Below are 16459 nucleotides of genomic sequence, written 5' to 3'. Positions count from 1 at the left end.
GAAGAACTCCATATTCACTGAGAGGCCCTTTGTTGGATAAAATAAGGTGGGGGCAAGGTTGAAGAAGACACACAGAGTTTGGCTTCTATACATATACACACACCCAGACAAACTTGTATGCACACTCATGTGCACACATGCACAGGTATGTGTGCACATATATGCACACACAGACATGTGTGCACATACATGCACATATAGGCACATACAGGCATGTGTGCACATATATGCACACACAGGTATGTGTGTACATACAATGCACACACAGGTATGTGTGCACATATATGCACATACAGGCATGTGTGCACATACATGCACATACAGGCGTGAGTGCACAGACACACATGCTTGCACACATGCACACACACACTCTCACACATGAATGATTCCTTCCCTGCATGCACTTTGGGATGTGATACAAAGCATGCTAAGGCCACAGGGAGAAGAGGGTGACAGGCAAGCCTCACGCTTCAGGTAGAATTGAGGTATCATTACTGCGACCACCACACTGTTGTGCTGAGCTGGAGTAACACTGTCTTTTAAGATTCTTTTAAGAGCAGACCAAGCTACCAGTGAACTATAGTCAGACACCTGCCCCGTGTCCATTTCAGTCACCAATTTCCTTACCGGCATTTCTAAGTCTATCCAGCTCTGGCTTGAGCGGGTGTCTCTAGAAACTCTGATAAGGAAGAGGAGGAGGAGGCATTTCCCATGCAATGCAGCTTCCCAGAACAAGAGCCTGACAAGAATCCTTATCTTGTTAATCAATGTGCGATTCATCCAAAAGACAAACAAAAATGAGTCAGGAGAGGAGTCTGCTTTGCAATTCATGAGCCACCTCAAATGTAAAGTGTGCGCAGGTGGCCGGTCACTCAGCCCCCGGTGGCGGGCTTCCCTGCGGGCTTCTCATTTCTTTCCCGATTTTCCAAACTGCTCCGTGAACTGTCTGCCGCAGCGTTGATGGGCAGGGGCTGTTGGGAAACCCACCTGCACACAAGGTCAGCATTCAGACAGTAGCCTGGAGGATGCTCCCGGCCATGTGACACACTGTAGAAGTCGTGCTAGTAAACCTCACCGGGGAAGCCTAATGGATTGTTAAGAGACCATGATTAGCCCTCACCGGTGGAGCAGGCAGAAAAAAATATTTTTTTATCGAAAAGTTAAAAATCAAGCCATGTAGGGGAGGGGCGGCTACTGATGGAGACGGACACTCAGCAGTGGGGGAGCACAGACTTTCCTTAGTGAGCATTCTGGGGATTCGGGAAGATATAGTGGCTTATGTGCTGGAAATGAGCAATATCCTGATTATGGCTCTGGGACCCCAAACACAGGAGGTATAGCCACAGAAGCCAGGGCTAGCCCACTGCAGGGACCCCAGGGTTGGTTTCATAAATTAGCAACATGGAGGACACGTTGATGTCACCGCTAAAGCTTCCGGAAGATGGCTGAGGGCTCTTCACAATGGTCAAGGCCAGAGATGGCCTATTGCTAGAGGATGGATTTTAATGAATGTGTCTGCAGGTCTGTGTGTGTGAGTGTGCCCACAGGCCTGAGGACCGGACTTTGGTGGTGGGAGGTGGGGGGTTGAAGTGCAGTTTCTCACTGACCTGAAGCCCCAGGGACCTGCCTGTCTCCACGAGTACAGCACTTAGGGCTATAGGCATGCCCTAACGTTAGTTCCGGGCTTGCTCTGAGTTATGCTCGCAAGGCTAACATTTGACTAACTGAGCCAACTCCCCAGCCCACTGCCCTTTTGATAAGACAGAGAGACAGAACGAGTGGTACCTGCTTAATTACGCTTCCTTAACCTCGTCAGTTTGAGAAAACATCTCCCCTGCATGTGTAAAGTGTATTGATACGCCACACAGTCATTTATACCAGTTAATTGATTTTGCCGTTTACTCAGTAAGGATGCCTAGGCTTCCTTCTGGTTTGGTCTTATTCTTTTTTTTAACGCAAAGAAATGCTTATTAATCCATGACCTACTTGGATGCCGAAGAGAATCCCCGACTAGTGCAACCATTCTTTTCCAAGACCGAGCCTGGCCTCAGGACCAAAGGCAGCCAGTGTCTGTGACAGACGCTGGTATTGTCCTGTTGTCAGTTGGTCTCAGGGCCGTTTCTATTTTGGAAGCAGTGGCAATTTAAACTCCATTTCTAAATATAGCACATTCAAGGCAGTGACTGAGAACACCCACCCGAGACCGAGCCACTCTGCCTCTGCTTGGTGCATGCAAGGTGACTCATGAACTACAGAGCACCCGCCGGGTCCATCGCCGTTGGCCTCTCAAATCTTATGAATTGTGGATTAATTTCAAAGATGTGGTAGCCTCTGCTGTCTTTTGCTCTAGAAAGCCTGTGGCACAATACCCCACCTCCTTATTTAAAAATAATTTAAAGGTTTATTATCATTGCACACATGTGCATCACGTGTTTGTGTGTGTGTGCGTGTGTTGTGTGTGTATGTCTGTGTGCATGTGTGTGTGCCTGTGTGTGCATGTGTGTGTGTCTGTGTGTGTGTGTGTTGTGTGTGTGTGTCTGTGTGCATGTGTGTGTGCCTGTGTATGTGTGTGTGTGTGTGTGTGTGTGTGTGTGTTGTGTGAATTTGCTCACACCATGGTACATGCCTAGAGGTCAGAGGATAGACTTCATGGCATCAGGTCTCTCCTTCTACCATGGTGGGAAGGATGAGGCCTGCACAGGTATCAGATAAAAGGTGCCACCCATGATTAGTCAGAATGGCCACCTGTGCTCTCTGCCACATTAAGACCTACACCTGGAGAACTGACAGCTCTCTCCTCTGTCCCCTGCTTCCCCTCGGGAGGGAATTGAAGCCCCATTTATACTACACTTGATCTTAGCCAAAAGGCCGAGAAGCGATGAAGCCCCATTTATAATTCTATTTCCTGTTGATGGGGAACCCCACTTAGATGCACATAACAAAGATTTCAAGAAGTCTTGCACCTGAAAGGAGCAAGGGGAACGGAAGTCTGTCCCACCCCTGAGGAAAGCATTGACTTAGACAGATTTCCTCTTGAGTGGCAATGACATTTTTAGGTAAATTTTGTTGGACTGGAAGTGCAACCTTCTCTTCGACATTCTCATTCTGTCTTCTCAAAAACACCAAGCTTTGTTTATGCATCTGACTTTTTGTCTCCCCCTTCTTTGTGTGTTTTGAGGGTGGGGATCGATGTTGAGGTGGCGTTAATCAGTCGTATCATGTGGTGTAAGTTCCTGGGATGTCATGGAGTCAAAACAAAAGGTACAACTTGGAAATTGCACTTGTTTTCTAGGGTCACAACCAAATCATCGCCTACAGCAGACCCATATATTTCTGTATGCTGTGCGGCCTTATTTTGCTTCTTGACGCGGGGGCCAAAGCCAGACACCCCCCCAGCTATGTCGTGTATGGCCTGAAGCTCTTTACACCAGAGACCCTGCAATCAGTCAGGGACCACTTAATAGGTGAGTGATCTTGGGGGTTACGGGGAGCATTCTTGGGAAGGGAAGATATGTCTCCTCTTTGTCTTTTGCATCCCTACTGGGAGAAGCCAGCATACGTGACTGCTGCTGTGAAGGGTCAAGTAAGTTCCTCTTGTCTCGAGTCTGTAGAAGACTCTGAGCCCAATATAACCAAGGTGGTGGTGAGGGGGGAGGAATGGGGAGGGAGGGAGGGAGGGGGGAAGAGGGAGGAAAGATCATAGGCTGACAACTCAGCTGTCATTCTTGTCCACCTCAGTGTTTTGAGACAGAGTCTCTCACTAACACAGCTGTTAGTGAACCCTAGAACCACAAGTGCTTACCGCCATGTCTTCTTGGCTTTTATGTACTCGTGGGGATTGAGCTCACATCCTCGTGGTTTCGAGGCTAGCACCTCACCTACCAGGCCGTCTCTCCAGCCCCTGACAACGGGGTTTGGTGAAGGGACTTTGATATTTATGACCAGGCAGGTGCACCCCTGTAGCACCTGAAGCTGGCAGGGGTACCTGTCGGGGTGAGCTGGCCACAAGGCAACGGCCTTAGGCCTCTCCACATCTCCAGGCACTGTGATCATGCATGAATGGGCACCAGTCTCAGCTCTGGTCACTTCCAGTTTGTTCTGCTACACTTGGCTTGGCTTAAAACCTGAGCAGTACCTGCCGTTCAGTGTTCCATTCAGATGAGCCCCATGCTAGTGGCATAGGTAAGGTATTTAACCCTAGGGCCAGCTGGTCAGATGCTTGTGTCCCTGCTCTCTCCCCATCCTTCCCGCTCCCCTCCCCTCTTTCTCTCTCTCTCCCTCTCTCTCTCTCTGTTATTATTGTTGTGATAAAGTACCTTGACAGAAGCAATTTTAAGGGAGAAAGGATTGGCTTACATCCAAAGGTACAGTGCATCATGGTGTGAGGTCGCAAGTCAAGGTGAGAGGTCAAGGCATGGAGCACTTGTTCACAATAGGGCTCACATCTCTCTCCTCCTTTTACACAGTCTGGGACCCCACCCCATGGAGTGGGTCTTCCCACCTCCATTCACCTAATCAACATAGCCCCTCACAGACATGCCCAGAGGTTAACAAACTCCCTCAGCCACACCTGGAGGCTTCTCCAGCTAAGTCTGGAGCCTACCAAGGTGACCACAATGTCCATCACACCTTACTAAGTGAGCAAGATCGTGCTGGAAGTGAGGGGACAAAAAGCAGCCCACCTTATACCTCAGTAGTTTGTAGTTAATATGTGAACATAGAAAAGGGCCCGGAACAAACAGGACTTAGTGCTGTCACTCTCCAAAACATCTATGATCCGTAGCTCCAAGGATTTATTGGCATATGCTCTGGGGATTTTTGTGAGGACATGGTGGGGGCGACCCACCTTTGAACTTGTGAGGACAGTGGCAAAGTCACTGCCCTGAGACTCGCTGCCATCAATACATCCACTCCTAAAGAGCGCTCCTAGTCTTTAGACAGTGTCACCCTTTCCCTGGCTCTCTCTGACAGGTCCCTGAGTCTCTGCAGCGGTCCTGGGCAGGTACCCAGGTGTGTGAGGAACTTTCTCTGTGTCTAGTGCAGGTAAAAACCTAGGTAGAGATGAGACTCCATTCTCCCTCCTCACGGCCCCTTCCCTTTCTCTTCCTGCTTTATTTGTAGCAGATTTTACTTATATAGATACACACTATAAGTATACACATAGTCACACACATCCGTAGACTCCCGGATATGCACACACATACATATATACACAGATATATATATATATATATATATATATATATATATATATGTAGATATACCACATAAATCTTATATACTTAGATAGACCTATAAACAAATATAAATAAGCCATGCACACACACTCACAGTACATGTATACACCAGATGCACACATACATATACCTCCTCCTGGAAGCTTGCCTTGTGTGCAAATCCAGGATTTCATCTCTATCACATCCATGAAAGAACTAAGCAGTTTGAAGCCAAAGGCCTGGAGAACAAGTATTGGCAAACCTTCGAGTTCAAGGTGGAACAGAAGCATAACAGGAAGCGACCTCTGATTAGAGATTGGTGAGCGCCCTCCTGTGAGAGCGAGTGGCCACTCCTGCTGACGTGTCTTTCTTCATCACTGAAGTTCATTGCGTGACTGAAGAAAGGCATTAGGGCTTTCTCCTCAGTTTATGTCTCCTGCCCAAGGTCCTGCCAGCTGCCCTGATATTTTAATTTAATAGGTTAATTGGTTTCCTTTGTCAAGTAGCAGGTTGGAGGCCATAGCTCAAAGTCACAGGAGGAGCTGGTTATCAGAGGCAGCTCATGCAACAGGATGTAAGGCGATGTCTCTGCCCAAATGCTGCCTTTCCCTTGCTGTACCTCCACATTCCCCATGTGTGCATCTTGGCTACATTTCCCCCCAGATCACCGTGTGGACCAGTGTCTTTAGTTCCATCTCCTAAAGGGACAAGGATGTGTTGGCTAACTAGAGCCTCCATTAGCTTGACTTCTGTTCCTTTCTCCCTCGTGGACTCTGATGCTTTGTCTAGAGTGCTCAGCCACATTCTTCCTGGTGGCTCATTTCCTCCATCTCCTGGTCATCTGGCTACCCTTACCTCACGGCACCTGGCCTGTGTGACAATAATGTACCACCGTCATGCTTGATTCACGTCTCCTTGGCCGGGCTGTCTTCTCACTGTGCGGACCCCTCACCACTATGCTCTGCTCGTGCCTGGAGACCCCAGGCACCAGATTAGCCTTGGCAGGGTGGAGGGACCGAGGAGTACTCCGGCTGTCAGGAGCCACTCCAGAAGTTAATGAGTAAATGAGGCTTTGGAGTGCTTTCCACTCATAAATCAGAGACAGCTCCCTTGACCCTCTGAGCTGGCTTCATTAAGAAGGACATTTTATGGATAATCGTAGAATGAGACTCGCAGGTGCTGGGTGTGACAGCACAGGCACTTGGTCCCAGTGCTTGGCAGGTAGACACAAGAGGACCAGGAGTCCAAAGGTGCTGTTGGCAAAATAGAAAGTTGGAGGTCAGTCCGAGTTACTTGAGATCCTATCTTTAAAAGACAACAAGACAATCCTTCAGCCCCCAGAGAAAAACAGTAAAAGGGAGACAGAGGAGGAGGGAAAGGGAAGAAGGGAGGGGCCGGGGAAGGAAGAAAGACTTGAGAGAGGCAAAGGCTGACACATTTCATTACAAATTGTGTTCATGCTTGGGTTCTGCACTTCTTACTTTACTACTATGAGAAAGCCAGTGCCCCAAGTTCCTGGTGTACCCCACTTTTCACAGCAGAAAAGCCAGAGACTTTATTAGGGCTCATAAAGGAAGGGGGCAGATAGATAGATAGACAGACAGACAGACAGACAGATCTGTGGCTCACATAAAAGTAAAACCAGAAAAATAGCAAGTAAGGAGGGAGGGTGTTCAACGTGCCGATCTGCACAGAGCATCATGGGGCTGAAGCTGTAAGGATAAACCAGTAGAGGAGGGAGCAGAGGAGGCCATGGGTAGAGGGGTTTCTGACTTTGTAAGAGAGACAAGGGCGACTCAAGGTCACTGCCCTGTGGAGCCTCTTCACCAGGAGACTTAGAGATGTCACTGTCTTCACGCCCAGGGATCAGCTAGAAAAGGAGCAAGGACTGTAAAGTTAGCAGGAAAGAAGCAGTATACACTGTTTCCTGTCAGAAACCTTACTGGACTGCGGTGACATCCTGTCAGAACCCAGTGTAGAAGGAAAACAGAAGCAGTGTATGGCTTCACAGCCTGGGAGCTGGAGTCCAAGATCATGGTGCCAGCTGGGTTTCTTCCCTCTGGGACAGCAGAGAGTCTCTCCCTCTGCCGTCCCTGTCTGGTCCAGACTTTTCATTTTCATTGTTATTGTTAGGTCTTTGAAAATTTAATGTGTGTGTGTGTGTTTGTGTGTGTTATTTTTGTATGTGTATAGTGTGTGTATGTGTGTGTGTGTGCTGTATGTTGTGTGTGTATGTGCATGTGTTTGTATATGGTGTGTGGTGTTTGTGTGTATGTGTATGGTGTGTGTGTATGTATAGTATGTTTGGTGTGTATGTGTGTGTTTGTGTGTGCACCTGTCCATGCCATAGCACATGTTTTTCAGAGATTAACGATTGGAAGTTAGTTTTCCCCTACCACGAATTCAAACTCGGGTGATCAGTTTTATGCATCAAGAGATAGGAGCAGCAGGACAATAGATCGATGATAGATCGATGATATACATAGGTATATAAGTATATGGTAGATTCATAGATACATAGCTGATAGATTGATAGATGATATTAGATAGATGACATACTTAATTAGGTATATAAATAGATGATGAATAGATTGAGAGATGATAGATGCATAGATATATAGATACATAGTTTGTTTATACTGGTTTATTTGATGTTGGATGTAAATGCATACACTTTATTCAGGATGAACCAGGGATTATATATCTTTTGTGGGACGGAATACCCAGGAAGGGAAGCTCATTGGCTGAAGGCGAGAAGCTGTCTAGATATCTCGTTAGCATGAGAAGAACTCCAGGTGTTACTTTACATGACTGACTGCCCATGGTCCTCTCGGTGGCCATGTTAAGTGTTAAGTGTTCCAGAGCAGCAGGTACACACACAGAGAGGTAGGGAGTGGCTCCACCCCCACCCTCTCAGGTCTCTAAGGTTGCCTGGGTCTGTGCCCACTCATTCTTGCCAATTCCTATGTCTATTTGGTAGCATAGTCCCTCAAGCCCTACAAATACATACATTGATGCACAATTTAATAGGGATGGATGGATGGATGGATGGATGGATGATGGATGGATGGATGATGGATGGATGGATGGATGGATAATGGATGGATAGATGAATAATAGATGGATGGATGGATAATGGATGGATGGATAGATAGATGGATAGATGGATGGATAATGGATGGATGGATGGATGGACAGATAATGGATGGATGGATAATGGATGGATGGATAATAGATGGATGGATAATGGATGGATGGATGAATAATGAATAGATGGATGATAGATGGATAATAGATGGATAGATGGATGACAGATAATGGATGAATGGATGGATGGATAATGAATGGATGGATGATAGATGTATAATAGATGGATAGATGGATGACAGATAATGGATGAATGGATGGATGGATGGATGGATGGATGGATGGAAGGACAAATGCCCAGTGAGGATGGACCCTCAATATCTAGTCAAGGGCTCCACAGCTCACCCAAGTCCCCAACCCTCTGCCAAGTTTTTATTTTGAGATCATAGGCTTTCAGTTTTTATTTTGAGATTATAGGCTTTCAGTTTTTATTTTGAGATCATAGGCTTTCAGTGATTCTTACTACCTGGCCTCAAACTCATCCCACAGTTCAAATGGCCTTGGGCCTTGTAGTCCTCCTGTCTCAGCTGGCTAAAGAGGTGTGATTACAGGCCACACCTCTAATCCCAGCCAGGAATAACATTCTGCGTGAGTTTTTACTTGGGCTGAGCTGTGAGCATTCAGTGTATCTCCCTGTCTTCTCTCCTTGGTGAGAATCTTCTTGGCCCACATTTTCAGGAGACAGGAAAATGGCCGCTACAGTTGGCACTCTCTTCCTCAGCTTGGGAGGCTGCTGGCCCTGGGGCTGGGTTTCTATTACTGCCTCTCTGGTTAACTTCAGCAAGAGCCTGTGCCTGAGCCCGGCTCTGTGATTACTCTGCGGATGGGGAAATCCAGTCTCAGAAGAGGCAGGGCACACCTGAGCTGGGGCCTGCCGCATGAGACTCCAGAAAGCACAGCTGGCTCGAATCCCACCAATCAGGCTGGTCCTAGGTTAATGAGAGGCCCAGTGTCAACGAACAAGGCAAGGATTTTACCTAAGGCCAACCTCTGGCCTCCCCATGTATACACATACACCCTATACATATGCGCACCCCACCCCAACACAGACACGCACACATGCACACACGGTGTGGTCAGCCTAGGTTCTAGAACTAACTGCTTTCACAACAAGACCTCTGGGACAACCTCTACCTATCTGTGTTCACGGGCCATAGTGACCCCTATCTGGCTCATTCCTTCGGAGGGAAATTGTGGTTTAAATCAACAGCTTTGAGTCCCCTTTCAGCCCAAAAGATGGAGCAAGAATCAGGTCCTCAGGAGCTACCCGCATTGTTCCTTTGGTTTGACTTTGTTTTAACCGTGTACGTTGGTGAGGACTCCAGGCAGTCAAGCTGCAGTAAAGCGAGGGAAACTGTTACGGGTTTCAGATGTTGCCTAACGGCATTCATGGAGTTGGGGTTGGTGGAAGCTAGGAATCTGCTAAGAATGTATTTTAAAGATTTGGTTTGATAAAAAGACATTGGGTGCACAATGAATCAGTCTTGGTGGGGAGTTAAAGCTAGATCAGGGCAGTGTGGTCCTGGCTCTATAACATCCCATCTCTCCATGGTCAGAGAACCCTAGTTTTGGTTTTGTGGATCTTTAACACACGTGTGACTTTCCTTTTTTTTTTTTTTTTTTTGCACACTTTTCTGGAATCTCCCCTGTTTTCTAATCCTCTCCTCATCTCCCCAGGTCTCATTCTGTTCTGAGCTGCAGGCCGTGCACCTCTCTCCCTCCCTCCCTCCCTCCCTCCCTCCCTCCGCTCCTCCCTCCCTCCCCACCCATCAGCTCTTCCTTAAGTCCTGAGCCTTCTGTGCAATCAACCTTGAATAATGCACTCGCTCTTTTTTTCTCAGCTCCAGGAGAGGAGCCCAGTTGACTCAGTTTCCCCGGATGGAATAGAAAATATGAAATAGAAGAAGGCAGTGTTGTAGAAACAATGTGGCCATGATTGTCCCACCCTTCGCTCATTGCTGCTTCCCTCTGTTTCTTTCCAGTATTTTTGTGTTGCTTCCCTGCGATCTCCCTCCTCGGGCTCTTCCCACAGATCAACACCTTCTGCACGTACCTCCTTGAACAGATCGACATGTTGCTCTTCGGGGGTTCTGGTGAGTCTCTGCACCGGCTTCTCCTGGGAAGGGCTTCAAGTTTGGACAAAGTCTGATGGTCCTGGGGATGGAGGGTAGGGTCCACCTGGAAGGTTTGCTTTGCCTTGAGGTCCAAACCCGCTTTAACTTGGATTTCCTGTGGAGTCTGTTTTACAGAGTTGGAAGTGGCCCTCTCAGTAAAGGAGTAAGCAAAGACACAAGGAAGGGGAGAGTTTCCCTTGATTTGGAGTGAGCGAGGCCCTTCAAATGATTCTTTAGAAGTGTGTGTGTGTGTGTGTGTGTGTGTGTGTGTGTGTGTGTGTGTGTTTGATGTTATGGATATGTGTTGTAGGAGTAATTATGAGCTTTGAAAATCTTCCCCCTAAAACACACAAGACCCCAGTGTCCCCTGGGTGCAGCCCACAGAATAGTCGGTTATAATCTTTCCTACACTGGCAGTGGCCTGTGTCTTTGGATGGGTCCCATAGACAGACAACTCATACCGAAAGCTATGGCCCTCTCCCTGCTTACATCTGCCAGTTTAGAGAAGGGCTCGTCCAGTAAGCTGTATGGTGTTTGCTTTCCAGCCGTTTCCGGGATCACATCGGCTGTGTACAGCGTGGGCCGGAGTGTCCTGGCAGCAGCCCTGCTCCACGTCTTCTGCTTCAGTGCTGTGAAAGTAAGTGTGCACACACCGTGGAAGGGACCATGGCTGGTGTCGACCAACACGCCATTCTAATCACTTCTTTCTCAACTGTAAACGAAGTGGGATATGAGCGGCTTGGGTGGAGTGACGGGGCCTGGCAGAATCTGGAGATTCGTCCTCGAAGTCAGTGCCTGGCTTGTCCTGTGGTGTAAGCCTCACCTGCCTAGCCCTATATGATGTCCCTGAAATGGCCAGGGACACCAGAAGGACTTCTGCTGGCCCTGTGAGTCAATGCCACTCTAGGGTTCATCTTCTGTCTTAAGTAGCACCCCAAATAGGGTGCACTTGCATGAAGCTGTGTGAACCAGGGAGTGGGATGGAATGGTGCAGCCACACCAGTCCAGAATCTAGGCTATACGTGGACCTCAGAGTGCCTCCGGCTGAAAAAAAAAAGCAAAGCCTGGGGTGTGCTCAAGGAACCAGAGAAGATGAGGAAACTAGTTCAGATGCTGGAAGCCCAGAAGGCTATGTCAGAAGTGTAATGGTTGTACACACATGGCCCAGTCGTGCACGTGCACACAGTGTGGCTGTATAACTGTTGCACACTTATGCCCTAATCATGAATACACACAGTGTGCTGTGTAAGTGTTGCACAATTGTCCTAATAATACATGCACCTAGTATGGCTGTGTAACTGTTGCACACTTATGCCCTAATCATGCATGCACATATAGTATAGCTGTGTAAGTGTTGCATACTTATGTCCTAATAACGCATGCACACAGTGTGGCTGTGTAAGTGTTGCACACATATGGCCTAGTCATGCATGCACACACTGTGTGGCTGTGTAACTGTTGCACACTTAAGTCCTTATCATGCACGTGCACATAGTATGGCTATGTAACTATGGCACACATATGGTCTAAGTCATGCATGCACACACAGTGTAGCTGTAGGTCAGTTGGTGTTTCTATAAGGCTCTGAGTAATTTTGTATCTCTGGTGGGAGAGTAGGGCACAGGAAGAAGCAGTCTAGAGCCTTCTCAATGAGAGGGGGGTCAGTAAACATCGTCCAAATGGAACAAAATCAAGAACAGAAACACTGGCTTGTTTGGGAACAGGAGGAAATGGGGGAAGGAGAAACTGCCTTGAGTTGTTGCCCGCAGGAGCAGAAACAGGAGCTGGGGACCATGTAGGAAGTCCCTCTGTAAATTCACTGCCTTCTCTGGGTTAGAACCAAATGCTTCCCACCTCTGAGGTTTCCAGTGCTCACGCAGGCTTCTGATGGACAGACAGAGGTACTCAGGGAGGTCTGTTTCACCTGAGGAAGAACTGGCTCCTGTTGCATAGTATAGAATGAGTGACAAATAGTAATAGAATATCAATGGTCCTGGTTACCATTTTAAATACTTAAAAAAAAAAACTCATACAGTGCTCTCTTCTCATCTGTGAGCACTGACTTCAAATGGTCCCATGTCGACTCTCTGCTTTAAGATGTGGCGCCTATTAAATGCTGTGAACTGACTGAACGTGGTTATCGGATTCACAGGGTGATGGGGGGGTCCTGGGAGGAGAGGAAAACACACCCACCTTCCACAAACACTGACTGTATTGATCCGGGTTTTCTAGAGGAACTGACTGTTAGGCTGAATCTCTCTCTGTGTTGTCTCATTCATGTGCACATGCATACACACACACACACACACACACACATATTTACATATACATATATACATACATGCACACACACACACACACTTGGGATTTATTAGAATGCCTTACAGGCTGAGGTTGTGGTCCCACTAGTCCAACAATGGCTGTCTACTAATGGAAGGTCCAAAATCTGGCTGATTTTTAGTCCATGAGGATGATGTCTCCGCTGGTCTTCAGTATACTCTGGTATCCTAGAGAAGTAAGCTCTCATGCCAGTGAAGGGATGGACTGGCCAGTGAGAGCGAGGGCAAGCAGGCAGTGAGAGCAAGCTTCCCCCTCTGCGTCCTTCATATCGGCTGCCTGCAGAAGGTGGGGCCCAGGTTAAAGGTGCGTCTTACCATCTCAAAAGATCCAGACTAAAAGTTGCTCTTCCTGCTTCAAATGATTTAATTAAGAAAACAAAAAAGCAAAAAACAAAAAACAAAACCAAACCTTGTGTGTACCCAGCCACTTGGGTTTTAGTTCATCCCAGCTACTGTCAAAGTTGATAACCAAGAATAGGCCTCGCACTTCCCACCCTAGAGCTCAGGTGGTGTGGTTTCCTTCTGGCACTTTCTCTACACCAGGGTGCCTGCTCTGTGCTGCTGACACAGATAGTCCACCTCCCTTCCTCAGAGTGAAGGATGAATGGGTCCTCACGAGCTGGGGCTGCCTGTCAGCTGCCTGACTGGTCGTGTCTCTCTACAGGGTCTCACTGTGAGCTTTGTTACCTTGATTTATTGTTGTTGTCATTGCCCTTGGAGACTGCCCAGCCCAGCTGCAAGAAGCCTGGGAAATTCCCACCTTAGGGACCACCGTGCATCTGATGCCTGGTCCTCGACAATGGGAAAAGAAAAGAATTTCAGGGCATGTCAGAGTGATGTGAAGTTATCCAGTTTATTAAGCAGAGAGACGAGACAGTACGCACGGGGATGGGGGTGTGGGTGTGGGGTAGGTGTGGGTGTGGGGCGTTTAAAAGGAGAATGACATAGAAAAACTATAGTACTCCTAAGACATAAATGTGGGCTTCTTAAGAGAGATACCCCAGGGGCCTCAGCCAAGGCTAATGTGATTGCAATCTTGTGAAGTTACCTCTCCCAAAGGACGCAATTTATAACCAGGTGCAAAGAGTGAGCAAAGTTTACAAAGGAAATGAAGTTTCAATTTGTCTTTTGTTGTTATGGGCTGGTTTCTTTGTTTCTCAAAGCTCTTCCTTTTGTGAATGGTATTATGAATTGTGAATGGTCTTATTTGAGTTTATGAGAGCTGACCCGGGTTAAAGTCAGGCTCTTGAACGCTCTGGGCCTGTGTCAGCTGGGCTCATGGGATATTTTTAGCCTTCGTGTTTTAGATGTCTTTTGTAAGAAGAGCATTGCCTCTGTGGGCAATATCTGTTTTACCTGTTGTGTGAAGCTTTGTGACTCCTGGCCATCAGGAACTAAAAAGCAAAGCCCAGGGTGGGGTGTCTCTCTCTTAGGTTTCCCCTCAGTTTCCTTGCCTTTTTATCGGGTCTCGTTATGGGGGCGGGGTGAGTTGATTTTGCCCTCTGGAATATTAATTAGGGAAAGAAAATCTGACTCCTCTTTCAATCTCGTATTCTCTTTGGCTGTTCTGAGACGGTTACAAATAACATAAAACAGACCCCCTCTATGACTTACATATTTGACAGTGACACACGGAAGCCACCAGAATATTTGCTCCCTGGAGAAATGGCTCAGCAGTTAATTAGCTAGGATTTCTATTTGTCTAGGTAAACCTAGATTGCTGTTTTTTTTTTTATTTGTTACTGAAGAAATTCCGCTTTATTGCTGGTGAGAGGACCCAGAGGCTGAAACACATTGTTATAATTTAATGCTTCCCAAGAGTCATTAACAATGGCTTGCAGAAGGCTTTCTCTCCCTCCTGCTCCCACTCCCTAGCACCCCCCAGGTGTAGCCTGCACTTCAGCATTTCCCATTTTCGGGATTTAAAGTCTAATTGTAGATCTATAATAGACCCATAGTTCTAGAATATGCTTTGGGGGCCGGAGGGGGGGAGCGCTGGTGTGAACCTTACCTGTTCTCCCGGCAACCCCTCAGTAGATTCCAAGGTCTCTGCTGACTTCAGCTGTCCTCCCTACCCCTGCAAAGTGAAAATTATCTCACTCGCTTGTCAGAAGGACAATTCGCAGTCAGATTAAGACACCTGCCCATCCATGGAACTTGAGTTTCTAGCAGGATTTCCCTGGTGTCTGCTCATTGCCCTTCATCCCTAACAGGCGGGGATGATTCCAGCATCCATCGCTCTATACCAAAAGTGAAGTCAAAGCCCAGGATGCTGTGGCGAATTGCCCAGGGGTTCATACATAATTCACAGTTTTTTTTCTCCCGTTTACAATGAATTAGTGAAACCCACCTCATGAGGATATCCGTGCTATTGGACCTAGGGACTCACAGCCTGAGCCTTAACAGTTCAGGGCCAGCTACCCATCCTCAAAAAATCCAATTAAATCGTCAATGTGAATTTGTTAAAAGAGGAACAAAGGAGCCCAGTGATCCCCAAGTCTACCTTTGGGGGTCTCCTGGCATGAGTTATGCATAACTAAGCAGTCCAGCCTGGGTGTGGTCCTGCGCACCCTGTCTCCACTCCAAGCCTCTCCGGTAAGGCTGTCTGACACGTTATAAATTGTTTTCAGGAGGCAATTTTTTCCTCTGATCATTACATCTTCTCCAGGCAGGAGATCCCTGGGGAAATTCTAATCTCTTGCAGTCCACCCTTCCCATAGCCTGACAGCCAAAGAGGGACCACGTATGCTTCTCTAGGCTGTATTCACTGCTTCCAAGCAGGCATTATTGGGCTTGGCGCTTTCTGATTGGCTAGGCTATCCAGCCAGTAAACTCCAGGAATCTACCTGTCTCTGCCTCCTCAGTGCTGGGATTATAGGCATTCAAGGAAACACTGGGCTTTTACACTCGCTCTAGGGAATTAAACTCAGACAGGCGCTTACTGACGGAGCTGAGCTCCCTTCCCAGAGTATTTCCTAACATGCGCTGGTCGTAATTACCCTACTCTCTTTGCTGACGTCACCACAACATCAACTACGCATGCTCACGTCGGCTACGCTCAGCAACTCCCGCCCGTGTCCGTTCGCTATTGCTGAGTAACAAGCTACACCCCAGAATCCGTGCAGTTGTGCACTGCTCCACAGACTCACAGCTTGGGTTCTCTTCTTGATGTCTCAGCTGAAATCATTGTGACTGAACCTCTGGTCTCAGCAGAGGCTTGAGGTCTTCCCTGTGTGCCAGTAGAAATCAGTTTCATGTAGCTACAGGATGATAGTCCCTCTTTTTTGGCTGCCTGGGCTGTGGGACACATTGTAGCTTTGAGGACACCGTTAGGTACTGGCCACATGGCTTTCCTGAGCTATTGAGTGGGCACTGGGTTCCTCAAAGCACACTCCCAGGCTTCCACTGTGTCTCTTTCCTCTTTAGACTCCCACAGCTTTTTTAAAAGGCTCCTCTAAAGAGGCCAGACCCACCCAGGACAAACCTTTCAAACTGATTTAAACGAATGTGTAGTTACTCAGTTGGAGACCCTCCTTCGAAATCTTCCTTCTCTGTCCCTGCTGCCCACACTCAGAGAGAGGAAGCTGCACTGATTCTGCAGACCAGACAACCTTCAAACCTTAGGGACCTTCTGCCTGAATGT

At 47.6% G+C, this 16459-nt stretch overlaps 1 protein-coding gene and 1 long non-coding RNA gene across 7 annotated transcripts in view; one reads left to right on the top strand and one right to left on the bottom strand.

The window, feature by feature from the left end:
• The window catches only part of Pcnx2 (pecanex 2), a 150624-nt gene that overhangs the window by 42838 nt on the left and 91327 nt on the right, over positions 1-16459 (top strand). For both annotated transcript variants that reach the window (NM_001427189.1, XM_087594719.1), the window contains 3 exon segments: positions 3293-3464; positions 10346-10456; positions 11023-11114. In NM_001427189.1, the coding sequence (NP_001414118.1) occupies positions 3293-3464; positions 10346-10456; positions 11023-11114 (375 nt within the window).
• On the bottom strand, positions 8750-15831 carry LOC120098634 (uncharacterized). 5 transcript variants are annotated; one of them, XR_015643678.1, is made up of 5 exons: positions 15759-15831; positions 14828-14893; positions 10967-11106; positions 10417-10601; positions 8750-9292 (listed from the first exon to the last, which is right to left on the bottom strand). It is a non-coding gene; the product is annotated as an uncharacterized LOC120098634 (long non-coding RNA). The 5 variants fall into 5 exon arrangements; XR_015643677.1 differs by having other exon boundaries at positions 15663-15815; XR_015643676.1 differs by having other exon boundaries at positions 10967-11189; positions 15663-15813.

The sequence above is a fragment of the Rattus norvegicus genome, chromosome 19 (assembly GCF_021556685.1).
Source record: "Rattus norvegicus strain SHRSP/BbbUtx chromosome 19, alternate assembly SHRSP_T2T, whole genome shotgun sequence".
NCBI lineage: Eukaryota > Metazoa > Chordata > Mammalia > Rodentia > Muridae > Rattus > Rattus norvegicus.
The sequence above is the reverse complement of the archived record's forward strand: the minus strand, read 5'-3'. Positions and strand labels throughout refer to the sequence as shown.